Source organism: Ochotona curzoniae, unplaced genomic scaffold, assembly GCF_017591425.1.
Source record: "Ochotona curzoniae isolate NIBS_2020 unplaced genomic scaffold, NIBS_Ocur_1.0 contig_3819, whole genome shotgun sequence".
Lineage (NCBI taxonomy): Eukaryota > Metazoa > Chordata > Mammalia > Lagomorpha > Ochotonidae > Ochotona > Ochotona curzoniae.
This window is the reverse complement of record NW_024466004.1, coordinates 2,603,973-2,622,855: the sequence shown is the minus strand read 5'-3', so window position 1 is coordinate 2,622,855 and position 18,883 is coordinate 2,603,973. Positions and strand designations below refer to the sequence as shown.

Sequence of the window (18,883 nt, the reverse complement as noted above, 5' to 3'; positions counted from 1 at the left end):
GTGGAGCTCTGTGATTATTTTCAGTAGATGTGGCTCGGAATCCACAGAGGCGGCATGCTGGTGGCTTTTCTTCACCTTTTTGTCCCCCGGCCACTGTGCAAACTGCTTCTGGATCTCACAGAGGCTTTCCTCAGAGAAGGGGCTGAGATGTGGAACAGTATGCTACATGTCGGAAATAACCCTGCCCTGGGGTACCTGGAGGCCTGAGAATTCCACCCTGTAATCCCGTGAGCTCCCTGCTTAATTCCAGACCAAGGGGGTGGGGGTGGAGGAGAGAAAAAGGGAGTCTTCCAGCTGGCAGCATTTTTTCAGCAGGTGCACTGGCCTTACCATAAGGCAGGTGCCCTTGCCCTGGAACACTGAGCCTTGTGAGAGGTGCATGTGTGGGGCCAACAGCAGTCTCTTGGTTGTGATGGCAGCCCAGGAGAGAATAGCTCCTGATAACCAAACACTACTGCCAGCCTCTCTGTTCACCTAGAGTAGAAGTTGCAGGCAGAGGGAAGCTCAGTGCAGCCAGAGTGGGTCCTGTCTTTCTAAGGTGTTATTGAGAAGTTAGAAAATAATATAACTTAAAATTATTTTTTTAATTATTTATTTTGAAAGTCAGAGAAAGAGATCTTCCATCTATTGGTTCACTCCCAATATAGCCACATCAGCCAAGATCAGGCCAGGCCAGAGCCAGGAGCTCTCTTTGGGTTTCCCATGTGGGTAACAAGGACCCAAGCGCTTGGGCCATCTTCCAGGCCTTTAACAGGGTGCTGGATTGGAAGTGGAGCAGCTATGTCGAATGTCATCTGGAATGCTGGTGTCACAGGTAATGGTATTACCTGATACACCACAGCACTGGCTCCAGAAAATAACAGAACTTTGCTCTATTAAGAGCTTCACTGCATTTGAAACAATATTGAGGACATGCAGTCCATGCTTGATTGAGTGCATCAGGGTTTTCTTCAGTACCCAACTCTTGTTAGAATAGCTTTCAGAAGATTTGCACACATTCCTTTACGATTAATATCCATATTCTGAATGGCAGATTGCTATTTGAAAGACTTATGCAAACTGATTACTAATGTTTTCTGTCACAATCATTGCCTTGGAAAGCACAAGACCACCTTACATCCTTTGTCCCTCTTGGGTCTCTGTGTAATCCAAACAATGTGATAACCTGAATGAAGCGGCCAGTGCAAGGGCGTAGTAGGCTAAGCCTAGACCTATGCTGGTATCCCTTATAGGTTCAGGTTCATGTCCTGGCTGTTCCACTTCCAATCCAGCACGCTGGGAACGCGGTAGTGGATGGCTCAAGTTGTTGGAGACTCAGAGGAAGCTCCTGGCTCCTGACCGGCCCAGTTCCAGCTGTTGTGGCCATTTGGGGAGTGAACCAACAGATCTTTGCCTCTCCCTCTCCCCTTGTAACTCTTTCAAGAAAATCTTAAAAAAACAAAAACCTGAAAATGATTCAGTGAATGGTTCTTTAATTTTCTGCATGTTTCCCTGGAATGATTGTCAAAGGCAAGACTCAGCTTCCATGATACTTTTCACTGATACTTTCAGGAAAAACATATATTGTCCAAAACTTTTAGCTTCTATCACTTACAGAGCTCCGTCCTGGGGCTCTTTGGATGCAGCAGGGAACCTGCCATGGTTCTGAAGTGTAGATGGGTTTGAGGAGAGGACTGCCACTCAGCACATGGCCTAACATGGCCTAACAGTGAGGCGGCCAGTGTTACCATTGATGCTGCAGTGCTGACAAGCCACCTTGGAGACACGTTGTGGAGAAGCTTCCCGGAGGTGTTTTTGAGTAGGAATCTGCAGAGAACGTGAGCAGGGTTCGGGAGGCTGGTGGGTGTCTCCTGTGTTGTGATACAGGCACAGTATTCCTTGGGGAAGAGTGGCATGAGGAACGTTCTGCAACCACTTCCTCAATTCCTTTTCTCCTTCAACTTGTTCCAGTCTGGTTTCTATTCCACATGTGAAACATGTTAGTGTCGAAGCATGTTTGTATTAGCATGCTAGTATTGATTTTGATGCAAGTTACTCTTCTGGCCACCGGTTTTGTTGTCTCCAGTGAATTCTCCTTTCTTTGCCTGATCAACATGCTGCACCCACACTGGTGGACGTTCTTTGAACTCTCCTCCCACTCCCCAGCTTCCTCCTTGGCAGTTCCTCTGCCCACAACTTCAGTGTTGGTGCTTGCTCCTCACCCATCATCATTTCGTGATCTCCCCCACATCGTGGCTTCAACTATATTCCTGTGATAAAGTCTTCAGTGACCCTTTTAAAGGGATAATTATTTTCAAAGTATTAGATTTTATCTTTTCATCTGCTGTTTCACTCCCTAAATGTCTGTAACCTCTGGGGCTGCGTCAGGCCAGTCAGGAGCCTGGGACTTTATCTGGGTCTCCCACATGTGGGACAGATGTCTAAGCACTTGGGCTCCCTGAAAGGGAGCTGGATCAGAAGCAGAGCAGCTGGGGCTTGAACAGGTGGCCATTGTCAAAGGTAGCAGCTTAATTTGCTACACCGTCCCCTGCCCCTCATCTGGTTTAGAACAAAATTAGACAGTGTGTAGATCCTCTTTCAGGTTTACGTTTGGCTGTGTGGGGTCATGATTAACTGTTTAAATGAAGTCTTGAATGACCACACAGGCCCACAGGGCAGCCAGCCCCTCTCCCCTCTGGGAAAGGAGGAGATGGTTGTAGCAGGTGCCATTCTCCCAAGTCCCTTCTGACACCTGGCATCCCTCTTGTTTTCTGCTAAGAAGCAACATGGACACACAAATGATAGTACTTTATTATAGAAAAAAATCTCCAATACAGGATTTCGTAAACACTGGTAGGTGAACAAGTGCAACTTCTGTAGTAAATACAAAGTAAAGAGGCAAAACCTACACATTTTGCCTTTAGGAGAAAATGTGCTGATCCTTCCCCGGCAGAGCTGACCCACACGGAGCTCTGTGCTGCTCCCACTCCATGAAGGCCTCTAGTTTGCTTTCTGAACTCCTGTGCCCATCTGAAGTTTCAAAATGATGGCAAGAAGTGGCATTTAACAAATTACTAAAGTCCCTTGATTTTTAACATTCTATTGACACTCAAAAAAGGCTTGATCACATTGTAATGCAGAGTCTGAGTTGAAGTCTTGCTCTGGAAATTTTACCTCAGGCCCCTTGGAACACTATTTCCAAGTACATTTGTCCTGCGCAAGCTTCCTCTGCAGTGTTTTCACAGACCTGTATCAATCACACTGTACTCTTGGAATTTAGCTTAAAAGAATGTTGCTATTGCATATTGTATCATAATCTAGCTCCTTTCTATCTTCCTGACATATTTTGCCATTCCTGTCTCCCTCTACTGTGGAAACATCAAGAAATACTCTAACCTGACACATCTAACACTGGGCTTTCCAGTTCCCAACAACTGTTTCCTAATCAGCTCTACATGATATGATGCAGACACAAACTCAAGATTCTAAATCTCCAAGTTTCATCTTGGCCTGCTGAGCTGTTCTAAGGAAGACAGTCTGGGCAAAACCATTTTCTTACGAAAATGTTTTCTGTAGAAACAACCCAGTTTTCTTATTTAGGCACTTAGAAACACCAACCCAATCCCACCTCTTTTATTAGAAATGCCTCTTGCCCATAGTAATGGGCTCTTAATTGGATGACTGCAACCACCCCTGTCTGATCCTGTGAGGACAAGAGGTCTTTCCTTCATGGAATGCCCTGACCCGGGGAACAAAGAAGGCAAGGCTGGGGGAGCCATCCAGCAACAGTGATGCTGGGCCGCAGGTGGGGCACAGTAGTAAGGGGCCTGCGGTCCCAGCTGGTCCTGAGGTGCCACCACTGATGACACCAGTAGACTCCTCTTCAGACTTCCACTTAATTAAATATTATGGGTTTGGGCCAAAGCCTTTTAACCCATTTTGGGAAGTCAAGTTGTTGAAAGCTTGAGGAAATTAATTGGTTACACAGAACAAAGGATCAAGTACATGCCATATTTTGATATCTAGCCTGTTTTTTTTTTAAACCTACTTAAGCACTAATCAAAGTGTGTGTGTTTACACTTAAATGCTTAACATAAACTAATAAGTTATACATACTGCAGACTACATAAACATTAGATAATTCAACTTTCTTTGTAATGTCAATGAAAATCACGCTTAAAGGAAGCACCATTGAACAATTGCTGGGCTGGTCAGACGCTCCTGAGGGCGAGTGTGGTGCTGGTAAAGGCAAAACCCAACCTGACCTCCAACATGAACCAACTGGTTTTACAGAAAGAAAACTACCTTCTGGCTACAAACAACCCCAGCCTAAGTGCCGGCCGGCACCCGGCAGATGTAGGCCAGTGATCGTCAGCATGCTGTGGGAGGTGTGGGGCACAGCGAACACTTCCCAGGAGCGCTCCTGGCCCGGCCCGGAAGCAGGAGCTTTCAGGAACTGCTTGTTTTTGAGGACTGGGACTACGACACTCGTAAACAAAATGAAATGGCTCATCCTACATGATGTCAGAATGAAATTTACAAAATCCAGTCATATTCTTTCTTAAAGAATGCAAGGTAACCAACTGTGCCTCTTCACAATCTGATGGTAAATGCTGAGGGTGGATGACCAGAACGTCGACTTCTATCACAAAGTGGGATATAATCCCCCAAATCATCTCTCCAGCTCTGTACTGCAATTAAGCTCTGCTATTAATAACCACGGAGACATCAAGGAGGGCTCTGCAGCTCCCCTGGGCTGAGGAGAGATGTGGGGGGACAGCCACATGCACTGTTAATAGAGCTGATCCATTTCCTCTCAATTCACCCTCCCTTAGGGAATGACATTAGTAATATTTTCTTACTGGGTGAGTAGCTAGTTGGCTATTTAAAAGACAAATATAATGCAACTAGAAAAAAAATGCCATGGTATGAGAAAAATGTACACAATAAGTCCCATGTACAACCCTGTACAGATGGTTCCCCCTCCCTGGCATCATCTAAATGTGGGAAGCTGAGCACTTGGGAATGGTGTTGGCCCTCATCTGGAAAGCTCTGAGCTCCTGCCTGTCTCCCAGCCAAGCCCAAGGCCATGAGCTGCCCTGGGGTGTCAAGATCTGTGGCTTCACACCAGCTTCCCAGCCAGGATAATCAGCTGCCCTGCTACAGGAGGCTCTCTTACTACAGCTGAATTTTAGTCCAAAAACAAATCATCTGTTTTCCTAGTCTCAAAGTCCTTGAGGTTAAAAAGGTTTCCTAAACGTGGTTCCATCGCTATTCTTCCAGCCAAAGAACCCCGGGTGGTTTGGGACTGTTTGTTGCACTATTGAGAATTTACACTCTAAAGAATTTCCTTTTGGATGTTCTGAGTTAAGAGCCAAGTTCTCCCCAGAGGCAGGAGAGGCCATCGGGAATGGCATCTTTGTGAACCTCTGACGAGCATCCCGTCAGCCTGCTTTTAGAAGATAAGAGATTGTCTTCTAAGTTTGGTCCCTTTGCTACTACTTAGTTTGCCTTGTATAAAAATTCAGGACAGTCTGAAGGACGAGGACTGCTGGGAGGCCTGGCCTCCTGTTGCTTCTGGGATTGTGTGAAGTTTCAGCAGCACCCACTTTTGCTGCCAAGCCGATCTTTGTCTCCCTAGTCCTGGGATAGGGGAAAGGACAGGAGAAGCACGTCTCCTGCTCAGGGTGAGACAAACCACGGGGAGGACGTGGCGTCCTGGCTGTGGGCAGCCGTGACGGGAGGGGGGGACCCTGCCACAGGCCTCAGTCCTGAAACTCGTTAGAAGCCATCTGAGCGAGTGGGGCATTCAGCCGGTCCAGCTCGTCGACCTGCGGTGGGTGGTGCATGAGGATCTCCTGGTCCTCCAGGACATCCTCCCCAGCAGCTACCAGATTCGTGAGGGATTTGCTTCGAACACACTGGAAATCCACGTGGCGACTTTTCCCTTCTTCTTTTTCCCATGACATCTGGATAAAGGGGCGCTGCACGTAGTTATAGATGACTTCAGATCTACCCCCAGGCCGCCTCTTAATTTTCTCTTTACAGGTAGGGTAACCTGAAACCCAGAAAAAGGCTGCTGTCAGGGTTCTGGCATTCATACTTCCTTTTACCTAAGACACAAATTTCCTCCCAAGCCCAAAGACAGCAAGAACACTACATGGGAAGTGCCTGTGGCATGCCCCCTGCCCAGCCACTTACATGCCCACTCCCCTGCTGCTCAGGTAAGCAGGGCTTGTCCCCAGAAGGACAAACCCAAGCAAAGGAACAAGACTTCCAGCCCTTTTAATGAAAGAGGAGAGAAGCCTCTAATATTTCAAGAGACTTCAGTTGCTGGTAAGAATATCATAGAAGAATCCTTCCTTGGTATGGCTACTCCAGTCCCCTGGATTCTGTGCTTAGAGGGCATGCTTTATGAGAAAGTTAAGGAAATGTGTGATTTTAGCCTAAAAAAGTAAGATTACTGCCAAAAATACCTGGCAGGCTGTCACATGCAAATGTGAGAATCTTATTCTGAGTATCTTCAGAGAATACACTTAGAAGGCAGGAGTACCCAATGAATGGAAACATTTCTAATCAACAGTTGGATGGGCTGCCCTGGGTTTGTGACCCCTCATCACCATGTCCCTGTGGTTTTCCACATAGGCACAGCCGAAGCATATTTAATGGACCATCTCAAAACTTTTTTCCACTTCAAATTCTACAAAGATAGAATGGAGATCTAATAGGTTGAATGTGCAAAAATGAGGCAGTTGTACGGGCCAAGTGCTGTGGTGCAATGGGTTCCAACCACCACTTAGAAAACTGGCATCTGATATTGGAGTACCGGTTCAAGTCCTAGCTACTCCGCTTCCAGTCCAGCTCACTGTGTGATGGCCTGGGAGGGTAGCAGATGACAGGCCAAGCATCTGGTCTTGTTATCCAGGTGAGAGATTTGAATGGAGTTCCTGGCTCCTAGCTGCAGTTTGGTTTAGTCCTGACTGCTGTAGTAAACAGGGGAGTGAACAAGCAGATGGAACTGTCTTGACCTTTCAAATAACTTTCTTTTTAAGTGAAATGGTAAAAATAGCAAAGCACCAGAGGCAAAGATCCATGGAAGGCAGACTAGGATGGCTGCACCATCCTCCAAGAATGAAGCCCCTCCTCGGGGACCACAAGGTGGGAGCCACTGCGCAAGACTGTTCAGAGTGGTTCTAATTTCTAAATTGCAACATGACATCAGAACTATGCAATATGAGAACAGAAACGACAATCAGGACTCCTGTATACCTGAGTGAGAGCAGGGTTCTACTGCGTGCCCATTCTCTGAATTTTGAGGACATAAGCTGTGGTTACAGATGGGCAGCCTGTGCCCAGGTGCAGATCTGCCTACTGACCAGGATTTGTTCTTTACCTTCAATTCCAATGCGAATGTTTTTCAGGCCCCGTTCCTTTAATACTGTTTTTGCAACATCCCGATTTTCAATATACTTGAAGAATCTGTAGAGCTTAGAGCTATAAAGAACTGGAAGAAAAAAAGTGGTGGTTAGTAAGGAGGGCACAGGTAGGAAGATTTTAAAAAAAATGTATATAATTTTATATTTTTGAATTTTGAGTTACTACAACAGAAAAACAGTTTTTAAACGAAGAAGAGGAAAATGATATAGACATTTAATCTCTGAGCAAGACACACAGCAGGGGTGGCGTGCGAGGGGCAAGTGCACTCCACTTTCTAGCACAAAGGCCGGGCTGGCACCGCTGGGTGCTCCTCACCACCACAGCAGTGAGCTGCACACGGCCACCAGGGGGCGCCGCTACCCTGGAAGGTGTTTTCCTTGCCAAAGATTTCCACACCATGCAGGGGTCTCCTACTTTGGGAATACTCCTCCCCCATGGGTGGAGGGTGGTCTTCGTCCCAGTCCACAGAATCCTCATCCGTCAGCACAACGATGTGGCACTCCCGCTCCCCTTTCTTGGCACAGCCGACCATGATGGGCAGGATGAGTTCTTCGAGGTAGTGATCAAACTGCTTGTGAGCCCCGTCGTTGGACAGTTCGTGCAGCAGAGCACCTGGGGAGAGAGACCAAAGCTCAACAAGCTTTCTGGCTGATGGGACTGCGGACAGCCTGAGGTGACAGCTGCTAACAGGTCCAGAGGAGAGGTGTGTGTAAAGACCAACTCTACCATGCTTCCTTCAACTTTGCACTAACACTCGTGGAGTGCTGTGGCAGAGAGCCAGTGCCACACAGCAGACGTGGATTCTGCATGAGGCGGCCCCACTGGCAATGACTGCAGCATCTTTCCTGCAGATGCCCCGGGGCCTGAGCCCGTCGAGTTAAAGGACCCCATGGAGTACCAACCCAAGGGTGTCGGTGCAACTTGCAGACAAATGCGTTAGGAACACTAAGGAACAATTCTGTAAAAATGTCAGGATGCCCAGAAATTTGTAACCAGGCAATCTGAATTTTAATCTTTGCTTTCATAAAGCTTAAAGCTTCAAACCAAGTTTTCAGGCTTCTCACTGGCTAAATGAAGTTATCATCCATCTTTCAGAGTTAATTTACTTAAGTCTTCAGTGGTGGGCCTGACGTAGTAGCGTTGTGGCTAGTGCTTGTCTTGCATGCTCCAGGATTCCATATGGGTGCTATTTCTAATCCTGGTGGCCCTGCCTGCCATCCAGCTCCCTGCTTGTGACCTGGAGAAACAGACAAGGACAACCCAAAGCCTTGGGACCCTGCACCCATGTGGGAGACCCAGAGAGGCTCCTGGCTTCAGATTGGCTCAGCTCTGGCCATTGCATCCACTCAGGGAGTGAATCATCAGATGGAAGATTTTCCTTACAGAGAGAAGGAGAGGAAAATCCAATTAAAAAATGTTTGTTTTTTTTACACTATCATTTATTTATTTCAATTCTGCCATGCCTTGGGGATAAGCGGCGTCCACCACAGCCCCAATGTGGGCTGGTCCTTCATGTAGCTGTGGCTGGGAGCTGGCTGCCCCCTGGGGTCTCCTCAGGCTGGAGAACCAGGGGCTGTGCACACCTCCACTGGGCTACCTGCTCTCCTGCAGTTACGGGGTACAAAAGTCAGGTCCTCATCCGAGGGGGACGCCTAGGAGCGCAGCCGGCACTGGATGCACCAGGCGGCCAGCTTCTGCTTGGACACTGGACTTCCATAGCGTCCCGGGGGTGCAGCGAATGCTCCTGGCCGGGTCAGCGCGGCTGGAGAGCAGGGGACCACACATCTATCACCGCCATGGCCATCCGAAAGCAAAAAAAAAAAAAAAAAAAAAAAAATCTTAGGAAAAAAAAAAACTTCAGTGACTCCATAACTGCACAGCAGTTAATGAACATTACATTAAAACAGTGAGAAAGAGGCAGGCCTTAAGGCCAGTGGTTGAAGCTACTGCTTGGGACACCCATATCCCATGTCAGAGTGTCTGGTTTGAGTCCCAGCTACTCTGTCCTTTCAATCCAGCTTCCTGCTAATGTGCTAAGGAGGCAGTGGCTACTGGCCCATGTGCCTGGATTCCTGATACCCACAAGGGGGACAAGGCTGGAATTCCTGGCTCCTGGCTTCAGCCTGGCCCAGCCCTGACTGTGAGAGGCATTTGGGGAGTGAGCCAGCAGATAGAAGCTCTCTATCGCTCCCTCTCTGTCACTCTGCCTTTCAAATAAACAAATAAATAAATAAAGGAAGCCCAATTTGGTGGATTTGTTAAATAAAATCAGTGACAAAATAGTAACACAGGGGCCTGGTACTATGGCCTAGCAACCTAAAGTCCTCCCCTTGAATGCGCTGGGATCCCATATGGGCACCGGTTTTAATCTCAGCAGCCCCACTTCCCATCCAGCTCCCTGCTTGTGGCCTGGGAAAGCAGTCGAGGACGGCCAAAGCCTTGGGACTTTGTACCTGTGTGGAAGACCTGGAGGAGGTTCCTGGCTCCTGGCTTTGGATCGGCTCAGCACTGGCCATTGTGGTCACTTGGGGAGTGAGTCATAGGATGGAAGATCTTTATGTCTCTCCTCTCTGTATATCTGACTTTGTAATAAAAAATTAATAAATCTTTAAAATAGTAACACAGAGCCCAGCCAGTCTCTGCTAGCTGTCTTTTGCAGTGAGCCTCTCTTCATGCTGGTCGGTGTCCTTGTTTGTCAGAGTTGAGAAACCAGGGTCCCAAGAGGGAAGCAGTTAGTGTGGTGAGCTGTTCACCAGTCAAGCTAAATTTAGAACTTACTACCTGTTTTCCTTTGTTGCTCCACTTCCTCACAATGTTTTGAAGCAGTGGAGGAAATGGGTTATTTATTATCACATCCCTGCCTCAGCCAACAACTTTCAACCCACACTTTAAACGCCTTCTGTTTAGTTATAAAAATGTCAGTTTCAGCACGCCAGCGCTGCCGGTGATGGCTCCTGTACTTACTCAGATCTTGGCATCGGATGGTGTTGAAGTCAAAGTTAATGCAGAGATAATCACATGTGTCTCTAAGGTCTGGGATAGAGATGCCATCGGGACAATTGATGATACCAGTTTTGTAATAATCCTGTAAGCAGATGAGGAAGACGAATTGGAGGCCAAGAGGAAATGAGGGATCATTTCTCCAACCCTCTTCCCTGATGGTTCTGTGAGACTGGGGAGTGACTGGGATGATCACCTGACTTGGCAGGCAGCAAGGTGGCTCCTGGCCATCCTGCTCACATTTAATCAGAACCTGGTTACGACCATGCCCACACAAATGAGCAGGGCTCACAGTGCAGAACAGACGATAAAGAGGGACAGGCAGCACCTGGAAAGCAGAGCCCCTGAAGTCAGGACACAGCTGCTAGGACTTCCAAGGCTGCTGCCCAGGCATGCCTCTGGGGAAGAGGGAACACAGGGACAAAAAGTACACACCAGCACTGTGCGAAATACAGTGGCACTGATTCCTTCGGCAATCTCATACTCTCCCTTCTCGTTGGGCCGCGTGAAGTTGTACTCTCTTCCTGGTCCAAACATCCTGAAAGACACCCAGGCAACAACGTGACCTCCTCCAGATGAGACCTCTCCCTGCTCCACCTCATCCATTCTCACACTGTGCAAGGGACAAGCAGCATTGGGATCCATCTCCTACATAATGTGCGAAAATCTTAGGAAGCTCCCTACAGACAGGAAAAGCAGCAGTTGCTTTGAGCACTTGTGTGTAAGGAGGAGGAAGGAAACAGGAAGCCCTCAAGGCTTTCATGTGGACAGCGAGGCAGGAAACAGTGCCTGCAGGTGTGGTGATTGCTTCTCATGGCCCTCCCTGCTGCCCAAGATACACTGGGGAGTCAAAAAAGTGCACCTCAGCTCCTCATCTTTCCTGCTTTCTCTCCTCAATATTTTGCTCCCCTCCAATATTTCTGAGTTTGGCTTTTAGCATCCAATCTGACAGACAAATCTGTAGTAGCAGGTGCAGCTAAATTCATGTATTGGACATATCTCAATGGTGGAACTCTGGGAACATGCTTTTATTCAAGCTTTATCAGCAGTCCCACGCTCTTCAGAGAGGCAGGCCTGCTCTGGTCACAAACTTGGACTCGGCTCGGGGCAATGGGGATGAGGACCTGCTTTTCCTACTCACTTCTCCTCATCCTTGGGCTCTTCTCTCAGCTCTCCTCTGTCTCACTGAGCCCACGACTCCTACTCCTGCCATGCACGTGCAGGATTGCGGGATGGGAAGACAGCACAAAGGCGGGGCAAGTCCTGGCTATCTTTGGTCAGCCTTAGTTGATTTCCCAAACTCCTTCCTTAACATGCTGGGAAGTGCTGCTGTTGAACTTTCATACAGTCTCACGTGTTTTCCCAATCACTCTGTGTCATGCCCAAGCTCATCCTGATAAAGGCAGTCACCAAAGAACAGTGATGTTTCTCCGGAATGCTCCAGTTAAAGTCTAGCTAAGAGAGCTATGGATCAATACAGTGAACAAATGCTGTATTACCTGCCTCTCCCTTCATTAGTTGACTCAGTGTTCACCTAGCAGCAGCACGCACCTGTATTAGTCATTCTTACTCTCCATCCATCCCTCTTTGTACTAGTGTCCTCACTCGGGTGCTCACTGGTTAGGCTTACAAATAATGTGTGTAGCCATAGGCATAACAAGCTTAAGTAACTTAGAGAATCTGTGAGTCTATGCAGCTGAATGAGCCACTTCAATTAAGAAGCAGACTTCCCTCTTCATGGAACAACCCTTTTCTAGATTCAAAGAACCAAAATCCATTACTCAGAAAAGGCTTGCCTTTCTATTTTCAAAGATCTATTGTACTTTCCTAAAACTGTTCTGCACCTAAACTGTTGACGAGTTATAAGCCAATCTAGACTACCCGAAAAACAGCCAGGTTCAGCAAAATTATGCTTCAACGCTATAAAATGCTAAATACTATAATGAAAATAGACATGAGACAGCTGAATAATAATCTATAACCTTTTTAAGGTATATGGAACCCAGCTGTATATAAACTAAAATTGAAATGTCAATGAAGAAGTCACAGGATATAGTTAAGAACTGGCATTTTTTTTCCTTCTCTTAACATATTGGTTACTCAATACTATGTCAAGTAATTCCATAACATTATAAATTGTTGCTGATGTTATGTTGGAACTTTTAATTGATCCGGATGATACTTTGCCGGCTCTACCTTCACACCAGAGATGGTCTCCCCAAGAAGCCATTGAACTTATCTGGACAATAAGATGCTGGACTTTATGCTTGGTAGATGCTTCCAAAGAAAGAATCGCAACTGAACTTGAACTGTGGTAATGCAACAAGGTGGAGGAATCCACCATGGGGGAAAGGTTTGGGGAGGGGTGGGGGGAATCCCAGTGCCTATAAAACTGTGTCATATGTAATTAATAATAATAATAAAAAAAGATCTATTGTACTTATTTGAAGGCAGAATTTCAGTGAGAAAGGGAGAAACATAAAGAGAGAGCAATTCTATCACTCCCCAAATATCTGCAACATTCATAGCTGAGCCAAATTGAAGCCAAGAGCTAGAAGCTTCATGCAAGTCTTCTACATGGGTGCAGGAGCCCAAGAACTTGAGTCATACTCTGCTGCTTTCCTAGGCGCAATAGCAGGGAACTGGATTGGAAGAGGAGGAGCTGAGACTTGAACCAGTGCCCATGTAGGATGCCAGTGCTGCAGGCAGTCACTTTACCTGTTACACCACAGTGCTGGTCCCCTTTCTCTTTTACAAATGTATTTGAAAGAGGTAGAGAATAAGCCCTCATCCACTGATTCATTCTCCAGATGCCTGCAACAGTTAGGCACTGGAGCCAGGAACAGGGAATTCAGTCTAGGTCTCTCCCTTGTGAATGGCGGGAACCCACTTTTCTGAGCCATCACCACTGCCTCCCAGAGTTTACAATGATAAGGAGGACTGGAGCCAGGAGGTAAATCTACATGCTTTAATGGATGTGGGGTCTACACTGCTAGGCTAAATACTGCTTGCCATCTTTCGTGTGTTGATCATTACTTTCAGAGGTGACTTTTCTAAAACAGCCAGCTGGGGCTGAGAAATACTTTCTGGAGTGGAGTGAGCCTGGGTATGGCAGTAACACTAAACCTGAGACCAGGAAGTTATGCCTGATAAAACATAGTGCTAATTAAAAAAAAAGTTTTAACATCTTACTTTCATCTTGATGTAGATACTTGAGAATTATGTAGATATATCTGACTCTATAAAAATGGTTCATTGTGAATATATTCAATACTATACGTAAGTCAATAGCTGAATCCCATTTAGCTTGGAATTCAGCAATTCAGTGTGATTCATTCTGATTTCCAATTTAATTCAAATTAGTTTCAAGTAGTGGGTGAAGTTGTACCTTTAAACAAAATACTGCCTTTAAAAATTTTTTAAACCTATTTGGGGTAGGGGCTGTTCTCTCATCCACTAGTTGACTTCCCAAATGTCCTAAATATCAGGAGCTAGAAACTCATTCTGGTCCCTTATGTGAGTGGCAGGAAACCAACTCCTTTGGCGCTTCCTGGAGTGCCATCGTAACTGATGCACCTTATGCCTCAAATCTACTTCTACGGAGTAGCTCTCCCTAAAAAGCAAAGTTTTCTAGTCACACTGTCATTATTACTTTTTTTTTTTCTTTTTGAAACTCATCCCAATCTTTTCTTTCTCATGTTAAAGCTTGTGGTTGTCCAGGAGGGAGTTCCCACAGCACCTCCCGCCCAGCACCCCTCCTGAGCAGCCTATTTTGATTTCTCAAATCTAATCCAGAAAGGTGGCAGGGGTGAGGAGGGAGAGAGGAAAGAGATGGTGAGAGGAGATGACCATGGTCTACATGAACACGCAGACAATGGGACATGAAGATGGAGAGCAATCATGAAGTCACAGAAGAGCTAAGTAAAAAGGTTCCCTTTCAAAGGACTTGAGCCATTAGAAAATGACAGCAGGGCTCCTGTGGACAAGCCTAAAGCTAGTAACAGGCAGCAGAGGAAGGGCTTTTTGGAAAAATGTTCTTAGATCATGTGGACCATTTGCCCAATTCCATCTTTTATGCATAGCAAAGAGAGCATGACTCAGGTCTCACCTTATCCCAACTGCAGAGCAAGTGAGAGAGCAGGCACGGGCACTGGGCAGGGTCTCTCCCACAGGCACATGCACCTCACGGGCTCTGCACAGGAACACCCCCTCCGCCCCAAGTCACCAATAACGGAAGGTTTTCCCGGCTTGTCCTCCCTTTTTCACAGAAGCAGGAGGGCAGAAAAATAAGCAGTGCAGTGCTTTTCACTCTCACAGCCAATGCAAGATAAATAGCAGGTATTTCTATTTATAGAGAACAGAGCAAATCTGGAAGGAAATGATCATCAGTTACCTTCCCAACATGGTATCCGGATGAGCAGTGAAAATCTGTGGATTCACAACAAAACGTGTGCCATCCACAAGAAGCGTCACTTTCTCTGGCGCTTGGGAATGGGAGTTACTGGCAAAGCCCACACTACTGTTTCCAAATCTTTCTGGAGCAATAAAGGGTTCATGGTTCCGTTTATTCCCACCTTGGAAGCAAGAGCCTTTGATGTCTTCGGGAAGTGGCATTATGTGAGGGAACTGAAGATTTGCTGGCTGAGAAGCATAGTCAAGTGAAAGGTCTAAAAGATCATACAAACAAATCAAAATAACTCGAGAGCCACAGCCTTGGGGAAAAATCAGCCCTCACTTCTTAAAACAAACAATAAGCAAGCAAACAGAGAACCAAACTTTCAGGTGCTGTCTACAGCAAAATAACTACAAACAGGAAACACCTAACCTCCCTCAGGTCTGTTTCCATGTACAGCTATGTGTGGTGTGGGGCCAGGTAGGTGGGACTGAAGGTATGGATGCCCACATTTTAAATAATTTCAAAATCTGAAAGTACAGATGGACATGTATACAGATATACAGAGCAGGAGACCAGCAGGCCCCGCCACTGCGACTCTTTTGGTGTGAGTGTGCAGAAGCCATTGATTTCCTGCTTCTGTTTTCACATCTACTGCCACATGCTACTCTTAATATGCGCCCCAACTCTCCATTTTCACATTCTTTTCAATTGTTTTTAAATATTGTTTTCCAGAACAAGTCATAAGAATCACTTTTTCTAGAAATCCCCAGAAAACACTTCATCACCATGTACAGGAAAATCCTAGAGCACGTGTGAACAGACAGGGCTTCTGAGTAGTGAAGTTCAGCGCATTAGGATTTATGCACGTTATTTCAGTTTTTGAGCAACATCAAAAAGTTGCTTTCTTTAAACGGCATATTTACTTTTCTTAACCCTGGTCTGTTATCTGCAATGTGAGCATGAAGATGTTTACTCCATATCCTTCACAGAGTTCTTTTCATTAGTGACTGAGTGCACTTAAAAACTATTGCTTGATATTATACAGACTTCAAACCCAAGGTCTAAAATCTGCATGTATAAGGAGACAACTAGGAGTATTTACAGAAGGATTACCAGGACACTTCTAATGGACATGCTATCATGTGTAAAACAAAAAAAAAAAAAAGTGATGACAAATGTCATACAGAGCGTGGACAATTCAATATGCATGGGTCCATCTCACCTAGATTTACAACTCGGTTAGTATTTTCCTAGATTTTGGCCAAACTTTCCGTTACTCTTTCCCTCACACTGATAACCAAACACATTGCCAGCTACAGGACTCTCATTTTCTTCTTATTTGTTTATAGACAAAAAGGAAACCAAAATTTAGACCAAAACCTTCTTAGAGTTCACATTCTACAGTTTCTGATACATTTCCACTATGGCTTTGGGTTTGCATAGCCTTCCATACAACCCACAGATAACCTGTATTAAGAAACACTTTGGTCACTCTTCATTGGACTTCATTCTCTAAGTTGCTGTTAGAAATGAAACAAGCCTCTGCATCACTCATTTAGTTGCTTCCCCCAGCAAGAAGCAATTACACTGGCTGATTCCTGAATCTCTGGAAAAAGACGAGTAGGAAGAGACTCACTGTATAGATTTCCCCCAGTGGGGTAACTGGGGGTAGAAGCCAAGTGCTGGTCAGAAAGACTCATATCCCAGCCTCTTGCCTACTAGCAGGCTGTGCCTGTGCCAGTTAGCTCAGCTCTCTAAGCCTCGCTTTCCTCATCTGTAAAATGAGGATGATGGTCATGAGGATGCATCTAGACACAGGAGGGATCAGCAACATCTGGAAAGGCCAGAAAGTAAATACTGCAGGTTTGGCAGGGCGTAGTCTTGGCCACAGTTGATCTAAAGAATGTATACCAAGTTGTGGAACAGTGCATACTCAATAAGTGGTAGCACTGTTGCCATGGATATAGTTTCGTACTAATCAGAGCTTGCACACCTGATAACTCATTAGCCCCGCAGCCTTGAGGGAGGAAGAACAGCAGTGTTTGTGGAGTAAGGAGGCATGGCTCCGAGTGAGCACCTCACGCATGGCTGCAGCTGATGTGTGGCAGAGCTAGAATCTGAATCTGTTGGGATTCTGACTTCAAAAGCTTCACCAAGTAAGATGTGCTACACTGATTCAAAAAGTGTTTTTCTGTGAAGGACAGCTTTTGTGATGTGTAAACGATGCCAGTTTATAGGATACTAGATCAAGTTGAATATCCTATCTCCTGGGCAGAGGAGACATTCACACATCAGAAATCTGAACTCAGTGAGGAGCTAAAAGCCATACCTTCACTTCTGGGACCCAGGGGATAAGGAAGATTATGAAGACCAGGGGAAGCCAGGCTGTTTGTTTCTTTCTCTTGGACTGAGGCTGCAGGATCATCCGCTAGGCAGCTGGCCTCTGGCCGCAATAACCTGTCACTGTCAGCACCACGGTGAACATTCATCCTTGGGCTGTGTAATCTGGAACAGTGTGCTTGATCAGAAAGCACCCCTAAAAGACAGGAATATGCACAATTTAGAACTCACCAAACACACTTCCAGGGACGCTGTGAAGCCAGCCAGAGAACTGACAGCTGGCACTGTCAGAGACACAGGGCTGGGGAGAGTCCAATGGTGCCAGGAGATTAGAAACAATAATGCCAGTTATTAGAGCTGAAACTAAAATTCATCTCAATTAAACAAAACAAACTTAGACTTGTACTCAAGTTCTTTGTTTAAAATTTTGTAATTATTGATTATTTGAAAGGCAGAAGCAGAGACAGCGAGATCTCCCATGTAAGGTACTTAACTAATGTACCATATGTCTGCCCCCTACAGTTCCCCTTTTAATCTTCCCTTACTGAGTCACGTACTGAGTCACGGCCACATGCAGGACCCTCACAGGTCAGGCAAAATAGAGGGGTCACAGGAGCCACACGGGGGGTTTTACCACTTCCTGCTGGTTCAACACATCCTGCAACCCTTCTGTGATTGCCCAGCCATTCAGAGCATTCCCAAAGCTCATCCTGTGCTCACTGTTACTTAGCATGCTGGCAGAAGAATATTTCAAATCAGCAGTAATTTGCATAGAGCCTGCATACTTAACAGTGCTATGTAGGAAGCAGTAATTTCCCCAATTTTAAGGCTCTGAATAGTCTGATCTGTGAGCATGCAAGAGGTACCAATAGGCATCGTGACGTGAATTTCAGTCCCTTCACAGCCTGTTTAGAACCCTGTGACCACAGCCTGGACACAGGTGCTCCTGTTCTTTGCTGCTCTCTCAGACCTCTCCTGAACCCACACCCACGAAGGCTGAAAAAACCTGTTGCTAGAGAATTTGTGCAGATTGGTAAATTACTTCATTTAATCCTTGCAATGCAAGAAAAACAGTTTTGCTACAATGGAATATAGGGAAAACATTTCTTTAGTACCAAGGCTCCAAGCTGCATTTAATTTGTGTACAGTGAATTAATAAAAAGATGTACTTGAAATCCCTGGATAAGTTATTTCTGGTAGGTGAAAAGAAAGTGACTTTCTGAGACTGCAACAGGCATTTGCATTTTATTAACACTTATTACAGAGGAATATATACTTAAAAAAAAAGATTTATTTATTTTTATTGGAAAGGCAGATATACAGAGAGGAGGAGAGACAGAGAGGGTCTTCCATCCGATGGTTCACTCCCCAAGTGCCACAATGGTTGGAACTGAGCCAATACAAAGCCAAGAGCTCTTCCGGGTCTCCCATGCAGTACAGGGTCCCAAGGCTTTGGGCCATCCTCGACTGCTTTCCCAGGCCACAGGCAGGGAGCTGGATGAGAAGCAGGGCCACCAGGATTAGAACCGGTGACCATATGGAATCCTGGCGCATGCAAGGAGAGGACTTTAACCACTACGCTGTTGCGCCGGGTTCCGAATACATACTCTTCTAAGAGAGTGCAACCCCTATGGAGAGCAGGCATTGGTCATCATCTCCAACTCCAGTCACTTCCCCAACAGTACCGTCCAACCCCAAGAGAGGACCCAGTTTGCCAAATTTGTCCAAAAT

At 46.0% G+C, this 18,883-nt stretch overlaps 1 protein-coding gene across 7 annotated transcripts in view; it reads right to left on the bottom strand.

Annotated features, from left to right (window-relative positions):
* Nucleotides 1-2,772: 2,772 nt before the first annotated feature.
* Nucleotides 2,773-18,883, bottom strand: part of KCTD20 (potassium channel tetramerization domain containing 20) — a 31,236-nt gene continuing 15,125 nt past the window's right edge. Inside the window, exons 2-8 of one of the 7 annotated variants that reach the window (XM_040983258.1) lie at nt 17,142-17,348; nt 14,810-15,083; nt 10,852-10,954; nt 10,381-10,501; nt 7,831-8,028; nt 7,373-7,483; nt 2,773-6,037 (exon numbers count right to left, since the gene is read on the bottom strand). In XM_040983258.1, the coding sequence (XP_040839192.1) occupies nt 5,745-6,037; nt 7,373-7,483; nt 7,831-8,028; nt 10,381-10,501; nt 10,852-10,954; nt 14,810-15,083; nt 17,142-17,301 (1,260 nt within the window). In that variant the 5' untranslated portion in view covers nt 17,302-17,348 and the 3' untranslated portion in view covers nt 2,773-5,744. Of the gene's footprint in view, nt 6,038-6,088; nt 7,484-7,830; nt 8,029-10,380; nt 10,502-10,851; nt 10,955-14,809; nt 16,402-16,448; nt 16,587-17,141; nt 18,344-18,883 lie in introns of those variants that run through there. The other 6 variants (XM_040983257.1, XM_040983259.1, XM_040983263.1 and 3 more) reach the window with 6 other exon arrangements.